The sequence below is a fragment of the Nomascus leucogenys genome, chromosome 19 (genome assembly GCF_006542625.1).
Source record: "Nomascus leucogenys isolate Asia chromosome 19, Asia_NLE_v1, whole genome shotgun sequence".
Lineage (NCBI taxonomy): Eukaryota > Metazoa > Chordata > Mammalia > Primates > Hylobatidae > Nomascus > Nomascus leucogenys.
Window position 1 is genome coordinate 47,343,594 of NC_044399.1, and position 25,920 is coordinate 47,369,513.

Genomic DNA, 25,920 nt, shown 5'->3' on the forward strand with positions numbered 1-25,920 from the left:
ACACACATAAAAAAAATCACAAAAGCCAAGAATTCCAAAGTCTAGGAGCCATATACATCTTTAAATGAAATATTTCAAGCATCAACATATAGAAAGTAATAACAAGCTCTTTTTTTCCTCCCTACACATCCTTGTCAAGTATTAACTTGTGCAATATTTGCTTCAGATTCTTTTTTTTGAAGTGAATCAGCTAAAGCCTTCTGCATGCTATATGATAATCTTTTTTTCCTCAACAGGATATTACAAATATCTTGAATATGATGTTTTTTATTATTACCATGGATATTCTAAAATGCTTATCACACATAGAAATATCTAGTATTGTTTCATGTGTTTAAACTTAGTGTAATCAGTAGCTTACTTTCTTTATTTTCTGCTACTTTATCACTCAGTATTGCATTTTTTGAGATTTATGAATATTTTAGTTCCAGTTCTAGTTCATTCATTTTAACTAATATGTAGTATTCCACTGTGTGATCACAAAACAATTTACTTATCCATTCTCAGGTGGATGGAAACTTACATCATTTCCAATTATTTTTCTGTTATACATGATACTTCAATGAACATTCATTTACCCGTCTCCTTGTATGTTTAAGGGAGAGTTTCTACATGGAGAAGTGAAATTGCTAGATTGTACAATAAAGATATCTTTAGCTGATTAGATTTTGCTGAATTGCCTTCTAATGTGGTTGTATAAGAGTTCCCTGATCTTCTTTACCTTTGCAATTGTTTTTATTTTTCATTTTTAGATACAGGGTCTCACTTAGGAGTACAGTGGCACAACTAATAGCTCACTATAGCCTTAAACTTCTGGCCTCAAGCGATCCTCCTGACTTGGCCTCCCAAAACGTAGGGATTACAGGCATGAACCACTTTTGCAATTCTGCTAACTACATCATAGGTGTGGAACTTCCAGAGTACCCTGGAGTCAATACTTCCTGTAAGCTGGTGTTTGTATAGGTAATGCTCAGTATCGTATCTCACTATGAACCAGCCCAACCCAAGGGAAGGGTGGATATCAAACCTCTGGGAAAGAATTTGGGAAAAGCAAAGAAAGTAATGGTGTAATGGTTGAGGACTGGTTGCACATTTTATTGACTTTCACATCCCCAGTATCTAGTGCAACCTGAAACTCAGATCAAGGCTCAGTTGATGTTAAATTGACTGGAACTAATTATAAACTCTGATATGCTTCTAGTTTACTTCTCTAAGCTTCAATTTCCCCATTTACAAATTATGGATGATAATAATTCAGGAAGTCATTCCAAAGATAAAATAAGATATAAATGTGAAGACATTTATAAACTCTAAAGAGCCATGCAAATTAAGTTATAAAAGATTAGAAAGCTGCTTCTGTGTTGTGACATCTTAGATGTGACTAGATAACACTTTAGTGGTTCAAAAGCATTACCAAGTTTCTCATTGGCATTCTTCTTATAGCCCTAATAAATCCTGGAGTCTCACATGCCTGAGACTCTGCTCAGAGTCACATGTAGAGATATGTAGTTATTTTATTTTATTTTTATTGACTGATTGATTGATTTTTGAGACAGAGTCTCACTCTGTTGCCCAGACTGGAGTGCAGTGGCGCAATCTCAGCTCACTGCAACCTCTGCCTCCCAGGTTCAAGCAATTCTCCTGCCTCAGACTCCCGAGTAGCTAGGATTACAGGCGCGTGCCACCATGCCCAGCTAATTTTTATATTTTTAGTAGAGACGGGGTTTCGCCACGTTGGCCAGGCTGGTCTCAAACTCCTGACCTCAGGTGATCCACCTGCCTTGGCCTACCAAAGTGCTGGGATTACAGGCATGAGCCACCACTCCCGGCCAAGATACATAGTAATTTTAAAAAGGTATTCTAACCTTTACTTCCAACTCTGAAAAAAAACATCAAAGAGGAACCCATCCATTTTATAGAGCTACACTTGAGTTCTATTCTATTCTCTTTAGTCCTCAAACATAAACCCACAATCTCTTTCACAAGTACTCAGTTTGTTGAACTTTTGCTTATTTTCTCCCTTCTTCCTTCTTCCAACATTTTGAAAGTTGACAGCTCTTCTCTGGTTCCTCTTCTTCTCTCAGTTCTCCACTCGGACCTCCACTATCTATCCCTTAAATCCTATGCCAGATATGTATCAAGGAAATGCCAGAAAACACTTGCCTGGAGGAAGAATAGTCATACTTCATGAAATCATCCTAAAGCATACATTTTTGTCATTGAATTCAGTGACATTATTTTCACTTTCAATGTTTAAAAAAACATGGTCCACCTCTGTTACTTTTAAGAGCCCCTTGTTTAAAAAGAAAAAAAAAAAGAAGAAAGAAAAAACGTTGCTCACATTGCTCTACACCCTCAGACCCCATTTGTAAATCTCATGACTCCAACTATGGTCTCTATTTGTATGGCTCAATTTACCCTCTTATACTTCGTATTCAGAATCTGTCCTTATCCTTGTAATAGCTCCTCCTTGAATGCCCTCTCATCTCCTCAAAGTCAACATGGCTAAATGTAAACTCACATTTATTCCAAATTTAGCTTCACCTTGGAACTTCCATATTTCCATTGTTGGCATTCTGGAAGCATGTTTATTGTCCAGGTGTGCTATTATAAGAAGAGGAAGAGACTGGGGCCAGAGAGACTAATTAAGAGTTTGCACACCACATAGCAGACAACACACTGCACTCAGATTTGCAGATAGGTGTTTTGAGTTTATGTGGAACGACAGAACAATGCTCTCCTTAGGTGAGAGGATACATAAACCCTAAATACTGGCATCAGCAATGCAAAAGTGTTATGCTTTTAGGCAGTACAGGTTCATAGAAACATTTCCAGACATTGAGATAGACACAGACTGACCATAAGAAGCTCCACACTTAAATTTGAAAGAGGCTATTCACAAATTTCATATACAAGCTTAACCATTTGTAAATAAAATACAAAGTGGTGGGGAAACTTTCATGAATTTCCTTCCTTTTGTTTCTTTTACAATGAGAACAATTATTCCATCAACACATGTTAAAACTATCCTGATAGTATCAGATGCTTAGCTGAGAGAGGTCATACTAAAATTTAACTATTAATTTATGTTTAACTACTAATTTAAAGATATATATTTTTGGCCAGGCACGGTGGCTAACACTTGTAATCCCTGCACTTTGGGAGGCTGAGGAAGGTGGATCACTTGAGGTCGGGAGTTCGAGACCTGCCTGGCCAACATGATGAAACCCTGTCTCTACTAAAAATACAAAAAATTGGCTGGGCATGGTGGTGCATGCCTACAATCCCAGCTACTCAGGAGGCTGAGGCGGGAGAATTGCTTGGACCCTGGAGGTGGAGGTTGCAGTGAGCCGAGATTGCGCCACTGCACTCCAGCCTGGGCAACAAGAAGAAAACTGTCTCAAAAAAAAAAAAAAGATTCATATATTTTTAAAGTATCTCTAAGTAACCCAGATGATATGATCCCAGGCTGAAGGTCTGGCTCTAATACTAAGAAGAGGCATACCTTGGCAGGGCACGGTGGCTCACGCCTATAATCCCAACACTTTGGGAGGCCGAGGCAGGTGGATCACGAGGTCAGGAGATTAAGTCCATCCTGGACAACATGGTGAAACCCTGTGTCTACTAAAATACGAAAAATTAGCCAGGCGTTGTGACACATGCCTATAGTCCCAGCTGAGGCACAGGAATCACTTGAACCCGGGAGGTGGAGGTTGCAGTGAGCCGAGATCGAGCCATAGCACTCCAGCCTGGCAACAGAGTGAGACTCCGTCTCAAAAAAAAAAAAAAAAAAAAAAGAAGAAGAAGAAGAGGCATACCTTGATTTAGACATGCTTTGCCATGAGCTCAGACCCAGCAAATGGATCTGTTTCCCGGTGCAGAGATCTGGGTCAGTTTGAGAAATGAGTTATCTTCCCATTGACCTTGAACTGTGAGCAGGTAATAGGAGTAATGGAAAACTCCTGGTATTTGAACTATTTTAACTGAGTTTTTTTTCATTTGTTTGTTTGTTTTTGAGATGGAGTCTCGCTCTGTCGCCCAGGCTGGAGTGCAGTGGTGCCATCTTGGCTCACTGCAAGCTCCGCCTCCCGGGTTCACACCATTCTCCTGCCTCAGCCTCCCGAGTAGCTGGGGACTACAGGCACCCACCACCATGCCCAGCTTTATTTTTGTATTTTTAGCGGAGACAGGGTTTCACCGTGTTAGCCAGGATGGTCTCCATCTCCTGACCTCGTGATCCGCCCGTCTCGGCCTCCCAATGTGCTGGGATTACATGCATGAGCCACCGCGCCTGGCTGTTTTGTTTTTTTTGAGGCAGAGTCTCGCTCTGTAGCCCAGGCTGGAGTGCAATGGCACGATCTTGGCTCACTGCAACCTCTGCCTCCCAGGTTCAAGTGATTCTCCTGCCTCAGCCTCCTGAGTAGCTGAGATTACAGGCGCGTGCCACCACGCCCTGCTAATTTTTGTATTTTTAGTACAGATGGGGTTTCACCATGTTGGTCAGGCTGGTCTTGAGCTCCCGACCTTGTGATCTGCCTGCCTTGGCCTCCTAAAGTGTTGGGATTACAAGCATGAGCCACTACGCCCGGCCTTAACTGAGCTTTTATTTCCAGTTTTAATCTGTTTTGAGAAAGAAAAACTCCAATCCAGGTTTAAAACAAATTAGTGGATGATTTTTTTCAAAAAAGATGAACTTTCTAAATCTACAAATAGATTTGCTTTACTATTATACAGGTTTTGTTGTGCAGGGGTGAAGTCCTCCAAGGAGAGAAATAGTAACGTACAATAAAGCTTCTAGTGGAAAGGCCAGCAGGATACGACTCTGGGGCAGTGAGCAACTCTGGAAACACAATGTATGTGACTATATTTGTTCTGGGCCAGGTCAGTCTGGCCCAACAGCGCTCTGTATTTGGGAACTAGGACACAGGGAAACACCTCTTCACCAGAGGCATCTGAGGGGAATTCTAGGCTGGATGTTATGTAAAATGGAATCAGGGAAACACTATGCTCTAATATATCATGGTATAACAGATAAATATAAGCAAGATTTTATTAAAAAAAGATCTCAACCATCCCTCAGTCTGTCTCTTAGCAGCATGTACTTCCTTAGCGTTCTTCAATATAGTCATGCATCGTTCAATGACAGGGATACATTCTGAGAAATGTGTCATTGTGTGATTTCATTGTTGTATGAAAAGCATAGAGTGTACTTACACAAACCTAGAGGGTAGAGCCTACCTCACATCTAGGCTATATGGTGTAGCCTAATGCTCCTAAGCCACAAACCTGTACTGCCTGTTGCTGTATTGAATACTGCAGGCAGTTGTTACACAATGGTATTTGTGTATATCAACATGGAAAAAGACATAGTGAAAAACACAATATGAAAGATTAAAAAATGGTACCCTTATATAGTACACTTCACATGAACAGAGCTTGCAGGACTGGAAGTTGCTCTGGGTAAGTCAGTGAGTGAGTAGTGAGTGAATGTGAAGGCCTAGGACATTACTGTATACTACCGTAGACTTTATAAACACTGTATACTTAGGCTATACTAAATTTATACAATTTTTTTTCAATAATAGATTAATCTTAGTTTACTGCAATTTTATTTGTTTTTTGAGACAGGGCCTTGCTCTGTCACCCAGGCTGGAGTGCAGTGGCACAATCACAACTCACTGCAGCCTCAAACTCCTAGATTTGAGTGATCCTCCCACCTCAACTTCCTGAATAGCTGGGACCACAGGCATGCACTACCAGGCCTGGTTAATTTTTTTTAATTTTTTATAGACATGGGGTCTCCCTGTGTTGCCCAGGCTGGTCTTAAACTCCTGGGCTCAAGCAATCCTCCTATCTCAGCTTCCCAAAATGCTGAGATTACAGGAGTGAGCCACTACCTCTTTATATACTTTTAAATTAAAAAAAAAAAGTTAACTCGTAACAACACTTGGCTTAAAACATACACATGATATAGCTGTACAAAAATATTTTCTTTTAGGGCTAGTCTTGAACTCCTGGACTCAAATGATCCTTCTGCCTCAGCCTCTCATGTAGCTGGGATTACAGATGCATCCCACCATGTTCAGTCTTTTCTTTCTTTATATACTTATTCTACAAGCATTTTTGTATTTTTAAATTTTTTTCTTTTTTTTACACTTTTAAAATACTTTTGTTAAAAACTAACACAGAAACACATACATTGGCCTAGGCTTATAAAGGGTCAGGATCATCAATATCACTGTCTTCCACCTTCACATCTTGTCCCACTGGAAGGTTTTTTTAAAAAACTTTTTTGAGACAAGATCTCGCTATGTTGCCCAGCCTGGTCTTGAACGCCTAGGCTCAAGCAATCCTCCTGTGTCAGCCTCCCAAAGTGCTGGGATTAGAGGCATATGTCTCCACGCCCGGACCTCACTGGAAAATCTTTAGGGACAATAACACACATGGACCTGTCATATCCTACGATAACAATGCCTTCTTCTGGATGCTTCCTGAAGGACCTGCCTGAGGCTCTTTTACAGTTAACTTTTTTTTTTTTAAATAAGTAGGAGGAATACACTCTAAAATAAGGATAAATAGTATAGTAAATACATAAACCAATAACAGTCATATATTATCATTATCAAGTATTATGAACTACACATAATTATATGCACTGAACGCTTACATGACTGGCAGCACAGTAGGTTTTACATCACTACAAATATGTGAGTAATGCATTGCACTACTACGTTACACCAGCTACGATATCAGTAGACAACAGGAATTTTTCAGCTCCATTATAATCTTATGGGACCACTGTCATATATGCAGCCTGTTGTTGACTGAAATGTTGTCATACGGTACATGACCATATTTTGTTGTCTGTTTTTGATGTAGCCTGTACGCTCTAGGACTGGATGAGTCTGAAAAGATATCATTTAAAATCTTGGCTTCCCAAGAAGATGAAAGATTCTTGTCTAGATAATTCTTTTGTGTTTTCGAGATCTCAGCTGGTAGCAATATAACGTACAGGTACTGGGTGCTCAGTTTTGTTGTTGGTGGTGGTATATTTGCCTGGGGGTGAGAAGATAACATCTAGCCTGTTAGATTGATGTCAGGGCAGAAACTTCACAGTGAGATGCATGAGACCAGGTTTCTTGTCCCTGACACTTTATGACAGCATGGGTTCAAGAACACTTCTGATGATCTTAGAGGAGGGCAAATATGATTTTTGGAGATTTTTCTTGATCAGGACCAAGGGGCCAGGTTAGGGTTGAGGATTTTAGAATTATAGATAACAGTATGAATGGCACCTTCCAGAGTCGAGCAGTACAGTGACCCTGAGTTTGTTGGGCTATAAAAAAATTGGATAAAAGTGTAGGCTATAATAAAGTGTTCCAGTAATAGGTAGTTATAATCCCCCCATAGTAAAGAATGACCAGACTGCATTTGGAATACTGAGCTCAGTTCTTTGCCAGAGTTTACTCTGAAAGATATTAACAAGTTAAATGTGTCCATACGAAGGGGTCCAGATGAGATGTATAGAGTTCATGATGTATGAGAAAGGCTGAAGGGGATTTGGGAGAGTATAACTAAGAGGAGACACAATAGCAGAAGAGAAAATATGAACTTTGATAGTTAAGGTTAGCATTGATGTCCATAATGACAACTAACGATACTTTTCTGTCCCCCTGTTTCCCAGTCTCTCTTTGGTATTTAACACTGTTGATCCACTCTCCTTAAAATTTCCTCTTTTGTTTCATTGGTACCATTTGTACTACTTCAGTAGATAGTAAGATTGAATTGAAGTGCAAGAAATCTGTGAAAACACTTGTGAAAGATAAAGAGGAAAAGTAGCAGTAGGAGGGAAGAATGTCAGATTGCAATCCACATCTTAATACCATAAAGGGAACAGGAAAAGGAAGAATTGAGTAGAGTCTATCTGCAAGGCGGCTCTGAGGAAGGCTCAATTAGGCCAGTGGGGACCCCAGAGCAAAGATTGCCCATCAGAAGAAACTACATTGGAAAGCAATAGCCATGCTCAGGCATTGGCTGGGAGGATCTAGAGAAAGGGAGACCTCTGTATAAATGCTGTGATAGATCCCAAAGGCATGGTGCTGGGAGGCTGTCAGCTAATCACAGCCCATACAGCAAGTACCTCCCTGGAGGGAAACCTGACTGTTCATTCCAATAGATGCCATACAATTCCATTACCACATATCACACTGGGTCCCACCTCCTTGGCCTTTTTTGCTAAATTCCCTTACTTTGCTCACACCCTAAATGTTGGGGTTTTGTAGGAACCCATTTTCTGCCTATTCCATACATTTTCCCTATGAGAATTAATCTCAACCCACAATTTCAAATACTACCATCACTGTATGTTGATATGCACTCCAGATGTTAATTCAGGCCACCATTTTCTCTTACCTATACCATTGCAAAGTTCTCCTGATTATTCTCATATCATGTCTCCAGTCTTGCCACCTGTCTCCAATTCATTTTCCACACTGCAGCTAGTGAAATATTTCCAAGTCACAAATAAGATCTTGTTATTTACATGCCAAAAACTCATCAATAGCTCCCTTTTGTTCTCAGTTAAAAAAAAAAAAAAGAGAGAGAAAAATCCAAATCATTTAACACAATTTATATGCTCCATCATGGACTGGTTCCTGCTTACCATTCCAGACTCATCTGTTACCACATTCACCATAAACAGAACTAGGTTTTTTGTGTGTGTGTGGAGTGTACCTTTTTGCCTGGCTAATTCTCTACTTGTCTTTTAAGTATCTGCTGAGATGTTCCTTCCTCTGTGAAGACTTTAAAACTTACAAAGACTACATTTGGTGCTCTCCTAAGTAGTCCCAGGAAGTATACGATAAGGGGCAGGTGGAAGCGGAATGCTGGCTGTGAATCTACGGAGGACAGTGAAACAACATCATTTGGACATTGGAAATGTAATAAAACAGATAATATTTTACATACCAGAACTTCTCTCAGCAAATATACTGTATGAGATAGAAATACCTTGATAAACAGATCGGTGTGGGTGACAGTTCTCCCAAGGGAGATGTTAGGCAAACATTCTCCATCCAACCACTCACACTCCCATCCACCCAGCCAAACCTTGGGCATTCAAAAATTTGTGTGGCTATTTTTGTTGATGTCAGTATGGCTAGGAGTAGTATTGACATGGGGCGGACAGGGATATTATGATGCATGGGGATCGTCCCACACAAGGAAAAATTGTTCCACCCAAAATGCTAATAAAACCTCCATTGACAAACACTACTGGAGGTATGCAAATCTGAGAACTGAGCTAAATTGCTCAGAATAAGAGTGGTTGAAAGTTGACACTTGAGAACTCCCAGCTCCACCCACAGCAAGGCAGAGCTCTCCCTCATTTGTAAATAAATATTGAGTACCTGTTTTTTAAAATACTGGTTTAGGCTGGTTATGGTAGTTCATGTCTATAATCTCAGCACTTTGGGAGGCCAAAACAGGAGGATCGCATGAGCCCAGGAGTTTGACACCAGCCTGGGAAACATCATGGGACATGATCTCTACAAAAAATAAAGAGAACTTAGTCAGGTGTGGTGTGTGTGCCTGTAGTTCCAGCTACTCAGGAGGCTAAGGTGGGAGGATATCTTGAGCCTGGGAGGCCAAGCCTTCAGTGAGTCATGTTCATGCCACTGCACTCCAACCTGGGTAACAAAGTGAGACCCTGTCTCAAAAAAAAAAAAAATTGATTTAAAGAAAATTTAAAAACATATATTAGTTTGAAAAAGAGCCAAATTATTAGCCCCAGGGGCATCTAATATTTCCTTCTGGCTCTGCTTCCCTGTACCTCTCTGAAGTTTTCACTGAGAACTCTGTATTCTCAATTCAAGTTCAGAGACCATGCCCTATTGCATCATCATAATCTAATATAGTGTCTGACACATGATCAATGCTTGTATTAGTTCATTCTCACACTGCTATGAAGACATACCCGAGACTGAGTAATTTATAAAGGAGAGATATTTAATTGACTCACAGTTCCCTATGGCTGGGGAGCCTCAGGAAACTTACAACCATGGCAGAAAGGGAAGCAAACATGTCCTTCTGCACATGGCAGCAGGAGAGAGAATGAGAGTGGAGTGAAGGGAGAAGTCCCTTATAAAACCTTCAGATCTTGTGAGAACTTACTATCATGAGAATGGCATGGGAGAAACTGCCCCCATGATTCAATTACCTCCTACCAGGTCCCTCCCACCACACGTGGGGATTATGGTAACTATAATTCAAGATGATATTTGGGTGGGAACACAGTCAAACCATATCAATGCCCAAAAAATTTTTCTGAAGTATGACTCCTCAAATCTAAATATTAGCCCTGATATCGTTTCTAAATTTCAGATCCACATTTTTATCACTAATTTTATATTTCCAGTTGAGCACTTCAAATTTAGCTACAAAACAGATCATCTACTTTCACCCAGTACAAAAACTCTCTCCCAAATTATACCAGCTCCTTTTATTATGGCAAATGCTATCATGACCCTCCCAATTGCCTGAGTCACAAGCCTACGAGTCACTAATGTCTCCACCTGCTTCCTCACTTCCCCAAGCCTGTGAATTCCATCTCCCAATGATCTCCTGCGTTATTTCTCTCTTCTCGATTCTCAGCACTCCGGACCCTAATTCAGGGTCTCTTACATATGTTATTGTAATTGCTTCCTAAATCATATCTTCATCTCCATGTCCATGACTGTCATCTTTAGAACTGACATCATAAGACTGGCATCTTTAGAATGTCTTTACAACAACCAAAATAGGCCGGGCGTGGTGGCTCACACCTGTCATCTCAGCACTTTGGGGGGCCAAGGTGGGCGGATCACTTGAGGTCGAGAGTTCGAGACCAGCCTGACCAACATGGAGAAACCCCGTCTCTACTAAAAATACAAAATTAGCCAGGCATGGTGGCGCATGCCTGTAATCCCAGCTACTCGGGAGGCTGAGGCAGGAGAATCGCTTGAACCCAGGAGGCGGAGGTTGCGGTGAGCCAAGATTGTGCCATTGCACTCCAGCCTGGGCAACAAGAGCGAAACTCTGTCTCAAAAAAAAAAAAAGAAAAAAGAAAAAAGAACACTCAAAATAATAATAATTAATATTTTGTGGGGTTACTGTAGGGCCAGGCACTACTTTTCCATGTATTTTCTTTTTGATTAATCAAAACAGCTATAGTTTTAAATAACTTCCCAAGGTTTTTCAGTAAGGGAACAGAGATAAGATTTAAATCTAGGTAGCCTGGTTCAGAGCTGTACTAGGTAAGGCTGTATAACATTTTGGAACTCTCCACAGCTTAAACATATGAAAACTCACCTGAAAACCAGCTCCTCACAAGGCAGTTTCTGACTTTTTTTAAAAAAGTATAAATTTTTCTTAAGCATGTTTGAATTTTGTAAGTAAATTTTTCTAGCTGGTCTGCAGTAATCATTTCAAAACATACAAATATATCAAAACATCACATTGTACACTGTAAATACATTCAATTTTTATTTGTCCATTATGCCTCAATTTAAAGCTGGGGAGAAATAAAATACATAAATAATTTTTTTTAAATGATAGAGTCTCACTCTGTCACTCAGGCTGGAGTGCAGTGGTGCAATCTCAGCTTCCTGCAACCTCCTCCTCCCAGGTTCAAGCGATTCTCATGCCTCAGCCTCTGGAATAGCTAGGATTACAGGGACGTGCTATCACTCCCAGCTAATTTTTGTATTTTTTTTAGTGGAGACAGAGTTTCACCATGTTGGTCAGGCTGGTCTCAAACTCCTGACCTCAGGTGATCCACCCACCTCGGCCTCCCAAAGTGCTGGGATTAGAGGTGTGAGCCACTGCGCCTGGCCATAAATAAAAATTTTTTAATTAAAAAAAGAAATCTGATTTTTTTAGCTCCATTGCCACCATCTCCCACTGTCTTCAGAATTTAGGCACAATTATCTGTTGTATGTGCCATATTATTTCACATACATGTCTCTGTGTGATTTTCCTCCCCTGGTGGATGACCTGCTTGTAGTATTTTTTTGAGCTAAGGCTTGCTCAGTATCCTGTTTCCAGAGCAGCTAATGTACTGAAAATGTGAGTGGGGTATGTTATATGAGGAGGGCTGAGGTTAATAGGCCAAAGAAGGGGCTCCAGTGAGTTGTCAGACAAGAGGTCCTGAGGATGAAATTGGGAGCTGGTGCAGGGGATCAAGGGGTTCCTAAGCCAGAAACCCATGGGGGATGGGCCAACAGAAGGATGGCCTGGACATGCTGGCAGGTGGGGACTGCTGCCTATCTTGGCCTTTTTGTGTTCCTTGCTGTGTTACACTTAAACGGGTAGGTGCTTCAAGGCGCTAAGCAGCCAGCCTGGCATGCACCACTTTCCCTTGTCTGTCTATGCATTTTTCAAGGTTCAGCTTTAGGGTTATTCCTTTTTTTTTTTTTTGAGACGGAGTCTTGCTCTGTTGCCCAGGCTGGAGCGCAATGGCGCACTCTCAGCTCACTGCAACCTCCACCTCCCGGCTCAAGTGATTCTCCTGCCTCAGCCTCCCGAATAGCTGAGATTACAGGGCACGTGCCACCACGCCCAGCTAATTTTTGTATTTTTAGTAGAGACAGGGTTTCACCATGTTGGCCAGGCTGGTCTTGAACTCCTGACCTCAGGTGATCCACCTGCCTCGGCCTCCCAAAGTGCTGGGATTACAGGCATGAGCCACCGCGCCCAGCCAAGGGGTCATTCCTAAATCTTCCTCCCGTCTGCATTAATTCCCCTTCTCTGTGCTTCTCACACTATTTATGAGACTGTAAACTCCAGGCATTGTGGCTTTTCTTTTCTGTATTCAATACCACCAGAATCTAATAATCATTGCCTCTAAATACATTACAGGGAGGTAGAGGTTGGCTTACCATAAGAGAAATTTTTTTAAGTATATTGTACATAAGCAGAGTATAGGCTAGTGGCTAAGAGTCTGGCCTTGGTGTCACACTGCCTTTGTTCAAATTTGAGCCTTCTGTGTTATCTTGAGCAGCTTAATCTGTCTGTGCCTCATAAAATGGAGATAGTATTACCTATGTCATTAGGTTGTTGTGCGAATTAAATGAAATAATACATGAAAAATACTTGGCTCCATTCCTGGTATCTTGTAAGCACTTAGCAATGTTAGAAATTACTACTTTTCTCCTAGTTATTATGATCATTTACTAGCACTGTATCACAACGAGGTGGGTTGTTTTGGGAAGCAATGAGTCACCTTTTATTGAAAGTATTCAAGCAGCAGTAAATCCAGCAGAGATGCTGTAGAAGCAGTTCCTAAGTTAAAAAGATTAGATGACTTCTAAGAATGCTTCTAATCATAGAAGAGGGAAGCTCTTTCTCTGATTCTAGGAAAGTGTGATCATTAGTGTTACTTCTAGCAAAATTGAAGATTGTTAGAACAGGGGAAAAAGGCACTGGAATTGGCCATATGCATATATTACAAAAAACAAAATATTTTCTTCGTGAGCAGTTGTTTTACTTATGTTGTAACCCACATGGCAAATCAGGCCCTTACACGGAAATTCATCTCTTCTCAGAAGGACTAGCTTGGCCCTGCCAAAATGGAACAGACAAAACTTTAAAGACTGTTCCAGCATTACTGAAATGTCTTTTCCTTTTGAAAGAAGTCTTATTAGTGATGCAAATGCAAAGTTATTTGGACAGATGATAATCTATTCAATAATAGATGAAATCTATTATTTCAGCAAACAAAACACTTAAATCATTAGAACTTTCTTGTGCAGCTTTCAGTCCTGAGAATTTGGCTTTCTGGCACTAAAAAGGCAGAGGCCGGGCGCAGTGGCTCATGCCTGTAATCCCACCACTTCAGGAGGCCGAGGCAGGTGTATCACCTGAGGTCAGGAGTTCAAGAGCAGCCTGACCAACAAGGAGAAATCCCGTCTCTACTAAAAATACAAAAATTAGCTGGGCGTGGTGTTGCATGCCTGTGATCCCAGCTACTCGGGAGGCTGAGGCAGGAGAATCGCTTGAACCCGGGAGGCAGAGGTTGCGGTGAGCTAAGATTGCACCCTTGCACTCAAGCCTGGACAACTATAGCGAAACTCCGTCTCAAAAAAAAAAAAAAAGGCAGAGAAAAAGAGCAGACTTGGCTCCCATTTGGGATAATTTGTCAGGTCTGCTTATCTGAATCCTTGGCTAATTATTCTTGCATTTGGCCTAAAGATACCAAACAATTCTCCAAATGTGGACAAACTGAAGGAAGGAATCAGAAATCCTGGGCAAGTACCTTAAACAAGCAAAAGCAAGATCCTTGGCTATGGAATAACATTTATAGTCAGGAGTTTCTCAAGATACCAGAGCCTGAAGGTAGATTCATCTAGAAGATATTCAATGATATGCACTCCTAAGGCAATTTAAGTGATACTCTCATATTACTGATGCATTAAAATTTAATAATTAAAAATTACACAACTGAAAGGCTACTTGTATAGGTGAAGAGATAACCATTTTCAAACAGATACTCAAAGTAAACAACTTGAGAATTTAGTAAATATGCAATTTTCCTATAAGCAAAAGGATTGAAAATATTTTTTAAAAAAGTATGAAGCAGTTAACTCTAAGTAGTTTGCTCTACTATTATTTGATTATACTTATCCTTAACAGGTTTGATGAGACCTAGTTTCTCAGGAGCCACGAGGTATTAGGGAATATTAGTGGTTAGAAGGTGTGGTGCCTAAGGGGATTAGGAAAGCATTTCTGAAGCAAAACTCCAACGTGGTATTGCCAAAGTGGCCATCACCTAATTGATTAAAGCTCTTGGAAATGTCTATTGGGAAGTTCAATGATAACAGAAAAATAACCTTCCATTATCCTCAAGCTTTCTTGGGCAAGTATTAACAATCGGAGCTGGAGTCCACATAGCTCAGACAGAAGACGCGAAATCTGGGTCTTAAGCAGGGTGGGGTTTTTGGGTAGGTAAGGTCACAGCTAAAGAACTTCCGGATCGTCACGTGTTTATATTTCAGGTGCGGTAATGGATCTAGTCCACCCTCCACCCCTTCTTTGCAGGGTTGCTTGACAGCCTGCGCAGTCCCCGCCCGTCTTTGATAATCTAACCCTCTTCGAAGAGGGAGGTCAATCACTGCTTTAGTTCTGCGCTCTGCCTGTCTCCCACGTGGGATGGTGAGCAGCTGTTCCGCGTGTTTTCCTCCCGGAGCTTTCACGCGCTGCCCACTGCACACACCTCCCTGGCGGCCCTTCTGGCCTGCCCTCCTTTGCACCCTAGCAGGCCAACTCCAAGGGTCCGAGTGTCGGGGACAGGGGCAAGCAAGCACAGCTCACTTTTCCTGGGGGTTTTCCTCACGATGTGTTTAGTGACCCCTCCCCGCAATCCCAGAAAGGCTGTAGCACTCTGTGGTATCCTATGGGTAGCTGCTTCTAAAATAATAAAGGCTGGGACATTGGCTGTCTTGGATATTACCACTATGCTATCTGCTTGGAACTGGGACCAGGTAGACCAAGGTCCAACTTTGTCTTTAGGGGAATCAGAAACGAAAATAAGCCACTTCCTGCTGGTCCTAACCACGGTCCCTGGGCCAGGCAAACCTTTTCAAGCGTCCGGCAGCAGCGGCCGGGCGCGGGTCCGCAGAAAAGCCGAGGCGTTTCGGGTCCCAAGCTGTTCCGCCGCCGGCCCCGGCCTGACAGGCGCGCGGAGCCGGAACGCGCAAGGGGTCGGGTGCGCGCTCGGCCTGGAGCGCTCCCTCCGGGATCGCGGCTGCGCAGTCGGGCGGGAGTCGGGAAAACCGGGAGGAGGTTGGAGGAGCCGGAGTAAGGGGAGGGGGAGGAGCGGCGAAAGCGGAAGCCATGTTGGAGTTTCACCCCGAGCCAGGGGCGGCGAGGGTTCTCCTCTCCTTGTGGGTGTGACCGGGTTCGGCGCGGCGGCGGGCTGCGGGGGGCGGGGGCCGTTGGGCCGCTTGTCGTCGTCCGCTGCGGCGTGAGCGGAGCGGCGCGGCGGCGGCGGCGTCTGCGGCCGCAGCGTGGAGCCGGGCGATTGTGACCGCCGGGGGAGCCGGGGGCCGGCCGCGGCGCCCTCTTTCCGTGTGGCCCCCTAAGCGCCCCCCCTCCCCTGCCCGGGAGGGAGGCGGGGGGCACCTGGGACCCGCCATGAACCCCGGCTTCGATTTGTCCCGCCGGAACCCGCAGGAGGACTTCGAGCTGATTCAGCGCATCGGCAGCGGCACCTACGGCGACGTCTACAAGGTAAAGGCAGGGGCCGCGCGCCGCCGAGGCCGTGGGGTCCCGACCCGCAGCCAAGCCTTGGCGCCCAAGCCCGCGCCGCCTGTCCTCGGGAGACGCTGGCCCCTGGGAGCAGTCGGGGAGGAGGAGCTGCGGACGCCGAGGGCTCTGCTGCCTTGGTGAACAAAGGGCCAAATGTTTAACCCCGAGACCTCCCCAGCCCTTACCTGAGCCCTCCGGTGGACGTGATTTTTGCCACCTCCCTTCTTGCGCGCATTTCCAGGGAAGGGCAGAACGAGAGCGGGCCACTCTGCTCATCATAGTGCAGAGAGGGTCTGGGCGTTTGTTGCATTGGCAGGGTCAGCGCGACGAACCGGACAGCAGGGGTCTGGCGTTGTCAAAGCTGCCTGCTTCACACCAACCTGGGATCGTCCGCTCTAGGTTGGGAGCGCTGCCCACCAGGCCTTGGTAGTAGTTATTATACTATGCTGGGCGACCTCCATCCCCCATCGACAGCTCTCAGCCTTTAGCGCCTTATCCATCCCCCTATCAGTTTCTTTTAATTTTCCAAAGTAATGATTTTTTTTTTTTTTTTTGAAAGAGCAACTTTGTTTTCTCTAAGTCGAATTGGACTGCGATGCCATTTAAACTTTTTTTTTTCAAAAAGTGACTTGAATACTTAGGGAAGGTACTGGTTTGACAAGGTTAGAATTCAAAGTCCATTAGCAGTACAGCATTCCTGTTGTAGAGGGACCACTTCTAAATGTGGGAAGATAAATCACTCTTCTCTGGCCAACTCAACTCTTGGCCTCGCAGTTACTGCCAAGAAGAGAGGAGGTTGTTGCCAAATGTGGCAGCAGTCTTGATTTAGTTGTGTATCTTCTTACTGGTAACTGAAGTTGAACTCCTCCTGTTTCACATAACACCTGAGGATGCACAAAGAAACTTAATTTTGCATTGGAAAGTTTAGTCTTTATTTTGCCCATGTTGAAGCAGGTTTTTACTCTTCAGTGTAATGCCTGTGGTAACTTGCATATTTAATACAGTGCAGCCAATGTTCTGCTTTAGTCTCGTTTTCTGGATGATTTGCTTTTCACCATCGTGGATCTCATCACTTTTCCTACTATGCAATATAGATATATTGAGCACACCTACAACGTATGAGATACTTGGCAAGTAAGCACTTTGCGTTGTAGCAGTAAACAATAGACTTGGTTCCATATCTTACTAAGGGTTTCTATTTTTTTGGACAAGGACAGTATTAAATAGCCATTTAAATAATTATTGCAGTTTTATTTTGTGATGCAGAGAAGAGTATTAGGATCAGGGTTATGAGAGCATGTAATAGGAGGACCTGATCCTGTTTGGGGTGTCAGAGGCTCATCGCCTTTTAGCTGAGATCCCAGAGATGATTAGGCGTTGCTTAGGGTACTGGGAAGAGGGGATTATGCCAGATAGGGGAGCATGATATGTGAAGGCTCTGAGGCCCGATTTGAAAGAAGGCCTGTATAGCCTGAGCAGCCAGAGCGGGAGGGTGGCCCTAGATCTTGCAGGCCTCTTAGTTCTCATTAGGAGATAGGACTTGTTTAGGACAATGGGGAACCATTGCAAGCTTTGAAGCAGAGGAGTGACATTAGATTTAGGTTTTTAAAAGAGCTCCCTACTACAGCATGAAGAGTGGAATGGAGCAGTTGGGAGGCCGTTGTGATAGTCTAGGTAAGAATAATGGTGTTAAGGAATATGGTGATGACTGCGAAAGTAGAAGTGGATGGATGCAAGTCGCTTATGACTGGTTGGGGGAGTTCACTTACATTGCGATGAAAAGTTAACTAAAACTCGATGAATGTATACGTTTTAGGTGGCAGGGTATACAGTAAATTTTTTTACAGGAATAATTGGCTGTGTACTTACTATATTAAAAAAAACAGTTAGTAGTTAAGCCACATGATTAAAAAGCAAAAAAATTAGGGCCTGTAATTTCCTAAGTGTAATAGAGGTATAGTAAGTTGGTTAATATTGTCATTCGTTTAAAATAATGATAATACTAGCTGATGTTTATGGAATGCTTATTACTTGCCAGGCACTATAAGATTTTTCTAATTAATGCTAACAGCAACCCTGTGAGATAGGTGCTGTTGTTAACTCCATTTTGCAGTTGAATAAACTGAGGCACGAGGAGATTAACTTGCCAAAGTTGGTAGGTGGCAAAGCCAAAATTTGAACCAATTAGAGACTGTATTCTTAACCAATTGGCAGTACTGCCTCTCTAAAGATAGGAGATGGGCAGATAATGTATTACATTTCCAGTGGAGAAACTGAGGCATACATTTAGTTTAGCATTTGAGTTGTAGCCACACTCTGAGTTAGTGTAGATCTTTAAGTAGTAGTTGGAATACCTAACTCCTGCTGTGCCGCTAGGCCTCACTGTTTATGTAGTCTGCCAAGTGGACATCAGATAATAGATGCTTTGGTCCCTGCCTGCCAGACTCTTCCAATACCAGTGACCAAAGCAGAGAAACTTCATGTAGTTCTTGGCATCATATCCCCCTGCTTGCTAAACTCTTGTTTGTGTTTTTGTCTATAATCAAGTTTATGCTATACAATTACATATTTTTGTTATTTGTTTTGCTGTTTTAGATTTTTCTTATTTATACAAATTAATTGTGCTAGAGAGAAGTACATTTTGTTTTCAAAAGCCAATATATATAATTTGTTCCTTAATTTGTCAGCATTTACATGCCAAAAATGGAATGATTGGATTAAATAAATAAGAGACCCGATTATAGTCATTCTTGGAAGGTTGGTGGAGATTTTTATTTTGAAAATGGTTTCCTACTCAATGTAATAACATATTTATTGTACTTAAGGTGGTGTGGTTTAGTTCCAAAGCACTGAACGAGGATGTGGACAATCTGGGATTTATTAGCTATGTGACCTTGTGGAATCAACCTCTCAGAGCTGTTTTGTTGTGGAGATATTATTACCATCATGTGCCATTCTTCTTTTGGTATTGAATAAATGACTCAAATTTTACTTAATAAGTAAGTTATCTTTATTTTTTTTCAGGCCAATGCGTATATACATTTTATCTGCACTGTCTAAAAAAAGTCGTATCTTGTAAGTGTCCAGTAACTCTGCAGGCTTTGTCATGAAGTGCCTGCAGCTTGGGTTACCTAGGGACCTAGGAGCTGACAACTAAAGCTCTGTAGTTGGGCCTCAGGAGGCCCATGGAGTGCTCTGAAATTAATAGGCTTAATGTTGTATGTATTTGTGTTTTTCTGTGGAGATGGGTTATAGCATTCATTGCATTCTTAAAGAGCTTCATGATCCAAAAAAATGAAAAAATGATCCATAGGTTTGCCATTCAAAAGTTTTCTTGGAGAAATTAAGTAGTTATAATAGATCATAATATGATTTTCACATGCATTGTGCCATCTTTTGTCAGGCAGTTTTCCAGTTTAATTTTTATTATTCCTACCCTTTAAGTCTTCATGTCCTTATGTTTTTCTAGATGTTTTGCTAGAAAGAAGCAGGAGATAGCAAAGCTGGAGATAGGATAAGGCAAAAGAAGTTTTGAAGGAATAGTCTTAATATGGTTTCTGAGGAAGTATCTTACCTAGTCTTATGGTTTTAGTCTGGTCCCTGTGAACGATTCCTAGCCTGTGTATCCAAGACTGGATACACAAAGACTCCAGGCTTTAAGCCTCAGAGTCATCTTTAGTGACTTCTGGACTGGACTTTTTAGGCATTAGCTAAATTCTGTACACAGGCATTTTCCAAAGTGTGGTTGGGGTGCTTCAGGAAAAGCCATATCATGAGTAGGTTAAAGAAACCTGGTAAACTTTGCTTAACCTAGCAAACTCCAAACTTACTTGACTATTAGATTCTTTTTCCCTGTAATACATATTGCTTGTCCTTAGTACTAGTGCCTTGTAGAACATGCTTTGGAAAGGTTGATATTGATTTTTTTTCATCTTTGTGTGTTTGGAAGCCATTCCCTCTGAAGCACGGGCTGCCGTGTAGCTAAGCTTCCAGGTAGGATTCACATGGTAGTCTGTGTAAATAGATTTAAAGTGTCTGTGAAAGCTGGCAGGAAAAAAGGTGAGGATTGGGCAGTAAAATAAGGAAACCAATTTATATGCATTTAGAGAATTATGTGTTAGTTTATTTGTAATTATGCATCTTTCAAGGTGTTCTAGTTAATATCATCATAGACCAATTCTTCCATTATAATCAGCATTTGTGAGAACCTTTCTGGAAAACTCAATTCTTAAACCTAACTGATAAGGAATGTGAAGACCTTAAGCATTTAGAAAAGAACATTTGAAGGAAGCTCAAACATTGTTATTTGGAGTTATGCTCACTTTTATTTACTTCCATTTAGGATAGACTCTAGAGAGACCAGAATAAATGGCCCTAAACTTCAGAAAGATTATTTGAAGTTGAATAAAGTAGAATTTCCCATCATCAGTAGCTATTTGAGATGAAAAGTGACAATGCAACAGATAGCGAGGTAATTTTTCTAGAATGTTTGAAAAACAAACAGGTTATCTGACTTTGATGCAGATCTGATTCCCTAAAGGAGGTACTTACCTCCAACCTTTGATCTGTGTATGTATTTATTGGTGAAATGTATCTAATGCATCATTTTGTATTAAGAATGAATAGTAAGTTCTCTCATGAGAGTACATTGAACAGCCATCATACATTGAACAACTGTAATATGAGAGGAAATGTGTTATGAACTGTGAGTAGAGTAGCAGAAATGACAAGGCTTGGTACTTGGTATTTACAGGAACATAAAATGTGTACCTGCTATTAGCTATCGTAGTTTGAGATCAGAACCTTTTGGTTTCCTCATTTATATCATATTAAATCTCTTGCTGGCTGAGAGATTCTCTAGATACTCCGTAATTGCACAACCGACCTCTGTAGCACAGCATAGTGATTTGAGAACAGGGTTCTGGAGCCAGGCTGCCTAGTTTCACCACCCACTAGCTTTGTCCTTAGGCCAATTACTTAATACCTCTCTGTGTGTCTCAGTTTCCTCAGCTGTAAAATGGAGATGCTTAGAAAAGTGCTTGGGACAGTACATGACACATAAAAGTGTGGTCATTGTTAATTGCTGTTTGTGTCTAGAAGTATTTATTATTATGTATTTCTCCTCCTCCTGTCCTTCTAACCTACTGCATTCCTCATGCTTTGCCTGAGGGTTTTTAGCTTGCTGTCTCTGCCTAAAATCCACCCCTCCCCACCAATATCTGTTTGGTTTGCTTCTTTGTTTAAAGTCTCAGCTCAAATGTCACCTTTTAATGAGCCTGCTCGTTTCCACCCTACAAAAAACAGCACTTCTCCCACCACTTTCAGGGATACAATTCAGGGATGGATCCAGGTTTTATGAGACCTGAAGTTTATGCAGTTTTGGGGACCCTCATTAAGAAAACAAAACTAGAATTAAAAAAAGGTATGAAAGTGAATCTTTAGAATGAGAAAAGATATCCCAACAAAATACTGTTAACCTTAGGTCCCTTTCTTCTGAGATTTCCTTAGGCATTTAATCAGAAATGCTCACAAAAAAATGCTTTCTGATGACTACCTGGCTCACTGTCTCCACCTGGAATACTCTACATGTCCCAGCAACTCTCAGCACTCATAGAGGACCATGCAAGTGAAGGGGCCTGAACTTTTAAGTTTTGTTAGCTTCACAAAAAATTCAGTTCGACTCTTTACTTAATTTTTCATTATGGCATGTATCACCACGTTTATTTGTTTATTGCCTGTCTCTCCCTACTAGAGTGTAAATCCAGGAAACTGGTGATTTTGCTTTGTTCATTGCTGTATCCCCAGAGCCTAAAAGAGTAGCTGACCCATATTAGGTTCTTAAGAAATATTTATGGAATGAATAAATATGAACCAACATGAGAGGAACAAACCATGGCTACGTGAGTTTAGAGGAAGGAGATCATTATTTCTGACTGGGAGAAATCACAGCAGGCCTTGCAGAGGAGGTGGCATTGGGCTTGACTTAGAGTTCTGGCAGTAGTGGGTACCGAATGAGTTAAATGTAATGGGTTATTATCAGGTCTTAAATCTAAAGTCAGTAGGCTTAATGTATCTTTGGCATATTAAGCAATGTTCTTAATTGTTATATGCATATGAAGATACTCCATCATTTTGAACTAAAGACCCCTAGTGACTGACTAGTGAATACAGCAGTAGGCTATCACATATGACTTTTATTTTGTTTTTTTAAAATACGATTAAATTGGGCTTTTAGGAAGAGGACTTTGTTCACTAATACAAAAAAGACCTTCAATTCAAGAGATGAAATCATGTTTCTTTTTTAATTTTTATTTATTTTTTCATACCACTTTTATATGTACAAAAATCATATTTCTTTTCTGCTTTAGGTTTTTTTTACAGTCTTTTTTTGTTCTGGAAGATGCCACATTTCTGAGTTCTAACTGTCTTGACCTGATTATAGGTTTGGTTTCCTAATGTAATAATGTACTGCCTACCTTAGCCCTTAAACTCTGTAGAATAATTTTAGATTTGACCGTAAATTTAGATATGTTGAAATAAGACACTTATTTTGTTTAAGTTCTTAGAAATTTGAGATTGTAAAAATTCTTTCTGTATAAAGGATCGTCTACCTTACCTTGCTCAAAGAATCTCCTCTTCATTGCCTGTATACTAACCTACATACACCATGATTGTAAGGCCTCCCCAGCCATGTGGAACTGTGAGTCAATTAAACCTCTTTCCTTTATAAATTACCCAGTCTTGTGTATGTCTTTATTAGCAGCATGAGAACAGATTAATACATGCCCCTTCCCAGCCAGTCATAAATACCACCCACCCACAATTATTGTTCTCATTTCAGTCACCATGAAAGCTCTTTTAGAACTTTGTATAAATGAATCATGAATGAATTGCCTCAGCACTTTTGATGAAAATCGGTTGACAGTACACATGTGAGTATATTCTGGACTCTTGTTCTTTTGAGCTGTATGTCTATACTTTCACCAATACCTCACTGTCTTGTTTACTGTAGCTTTATCAAAAGTCTTGAAATTAGGCAAGGTGAGTCCTCCAATTCTGTTCTACCTTTTCAAAATGGTTTTATCTATTCTAGGTCCTTTGCTTTCCCATACAAATTTTTGAATCAGCTTTTCAAGTTAAATATAAAAGCCTACTGGAATTTTGTCTTAACTGTAAATTTTGAGATACATAATTCTAAATTCGTTGCAAAAAGAGTAATAAAAGAGGTCTCATGTACCCAACACCCAGCTTCCCCCAGTGGTGATATCTTTACATACCTATAGTGCATTATCAAAACGAGGAAATTAATTGGCACAATACAGTTAACTAAGCTTTAGTCAGATTTCACCAGTTTTTGTATGCATTCATTTTTTATATCTTTGTGTATAATTTTGTGATATTTTATATACACAACCTGCTGGGATTGTGTGGGATCTGTCACTCAGTTAGTGGAGAATTGAGATCTTAAAAACATTGAGTCTTCTGATCTATGAATATGATGTATCTTAACATTTATTTAGATGATCTTTATCTCATCAATATGTTGCTTTATTTTAATTAATTAATGTTATCCCTGGCTTTTCCTACTAATATTGCAGTGAAACATAATTATGGAAAACTTCTCCAGGATTGCATAGTAATTATAATATGCGCCATATTTTCAGTTTTTATTAAAATTCTCATTGTACTAGTAGTTTCTGACTTCCTTTGGCTTAGTCTTGTTCATTTTTAACCCTGAGCATATGGACTCCTTTTTTTTATTATTATTTTCATTTTTTTCGAGACTCTGCTCTATCACCCAGGCTGGAGTGCAGTGGCGCTATCTCGGCTCGCTGCAACGTCCGCCTCCTGGGTTCAAGCAATTCTGCCTCAGCCTCCCAAGTAGCTGGGATTACAGGCATGTGCCACCATGCCCGGCTAATTTTTGTATTCTTAATAGAGATGGGATTTCACCATGTTGGCCAGGCTGGTCTCGAACTCTTGACCTCGTGATCCGCCCACCTTGGCCTCCCAAGGTGCTGGGATTACAGGTGTGAGCCACTGCACCCGGCCCATGGACTCCTTTTAATAAAAATTGGCAAAAATGAAAGGGAGACAGGCAAAATGACTATTTAAAAAGATACCCATTTTTTCTGTGTATCCAAAGATTTTTTTTTTTTTTTTTGAGACAGAGTTTTGCTCTTGCTCTTGTTGCCCAGGTTGGAGTGAAATGGCGCGATCTCGGCTCACTGCAACTTCTGCCTTCCGGGTTCAAGTGATTCTCCTGCCTCAGCCTCCCGAGTGGCTGGGATTACAGGCACCCGCCACCACGCCCAGCTAATTTTTTGTATTCTTTTAGTAGAGACGGAGTTTCGCCATGTTGGCCAGGCTAGTCTCGAACTCCTGACCTCAGGTGATCACCCGCCTCAGCCCCCCAAAGTGCGGGGATTACAGGCATGAGCAACTGTGCCAGCCCCAAAGATTATAGCAAATACCTTATAAACTTGGTTTACTTTTATATATGAGATGTGTGTGTGTTTCTGTGTATTTTGCAAAACTCACAGCTTTTGAGCTTATTAAAGGAAAATACACTTAAAGTTTACTTCATCCTTAAGTGAAAAATAACACTGCTAGGTTGTTTAGGAGATCCTAAAAAAAATTCTTGTCTTGAGGAACTTAAACCCTGATATAAGGAAACAAAATCTGCATGTATAGGACATCTAAGGAACATGCCTAAGGCACTATTTTAACAATTAGAAGAAAACAGTAAAACTATATGAATACTGTAGGAATTTTAATTTAAGGGAAAAATGAGTTGACTTCCTGAAAGAGTGAATCTTGACCTGGGACTTGAAGAAAAATTGGATTTGCGATTGTAGAGAACTGTGAAGTCATTCCAAAAGAGTAAATATGGGTTAAAAATACTGCGGTAGAACGTAGGTGGGCAAAGAAGTAATAAGACAACTATTCTAAGGACACATATTGGGAAATATGGTAGGTAATGTTTCACATATATAAGATACAGATAAATGAATGCCAGTTGAAGAATTTAGAACTCACTTGACCTACAATGTAGTATTTTTCAAATTCATTAGGGCCACTCTTTTCTCTAACCTGCTTGGGTAGCTATTTAGATGGTATTCAGTAAGTTTTATTTCTTCCCTTTCATCTCTACTGATTTAGAAGTTAAAAGATTTTACTTTTATGCTTTTGGTGGTTACTGTTAAAATTGCAACATGTGTAATTAGTCTGGAGTTAACTGATCTTTCTCTGTTCTCTTTCTGGTCAGTATGTGGATTTTAGAAGGCTTAATTTCATTCACTACCTTACTGTTTTGTATTGTCTCTTACTTTGGTTCTACTGTTCTTAAAAGTCCCAGTTTAGTTTTTATTATTGTTTTATACAGACAGTGCTTCTTTACATTTACCTGTAGGAGTTTTCAATTTCTTTGCTCACTGTTTCTTCTTGGCCTTATATTCCTTCATTCTGGGTTCAGATTTCTTTAACCTTGAAGCTGTATTTGGTAGGATTTTTTTTCTTTTAACTTTTCTTTTTAAGTGAGGAACCGTATAAGGTAAACTCAGTCTTCCTCCTCCCCCTCCTCATTGTCTTTATTTTGTCTTTACTTTTAAATCGTAGTTCAGTGGGGTATAGAACTCT

General features: G+C 41.0%; 1 protein-coding gene and 1 long non-coding RNA gene across 3 annotated transcripts in view; one reads left to right on the top strand and one right to left on the bottom strand.

The window, feature by feature from the left end:
• LOC105738602 overlaps positions 1-15,729 on the bottom strand; it is a 111,756-nt gene extending 96,027 nt beyond the window's left edge. The window contains exon 1 of the long non-coding RNA XR_004027035.1: positions 15,610-15,729. This is a non-coding gene — a long non-coding RNA (uncharacterized LOC105738602). The remainder of the gene's footprint in view (positions 1-15,609) is intronic.
• A 115-nt stretch (positions 15,730-15,844) lies between these two features.
• Positions 15,845-25,920, top strand: part of MAP4K3 (mitogen-activated protein kinase kinase kinase kinase 3) — a 188,317-nt gene continuing 178,241 nt past the window's right edge. Inside the window, exon 1 of one of the 2 annotated variants that reach the window (XM_003262766.3) lies at positions 15,845-16,263. In XM_003262766.3, coding sequence (XP_003262814.1) covers positions 16,168-16,263 — 96 coding nt within the window. In that variant the 5' untranslated portion in view covers positions 15,845-16,167. The remainder of the gene's footprint in view (positions 16,264-25,920) is intronic. The other variant, XM_003262767.3, reaches the window with a different exon arrangement.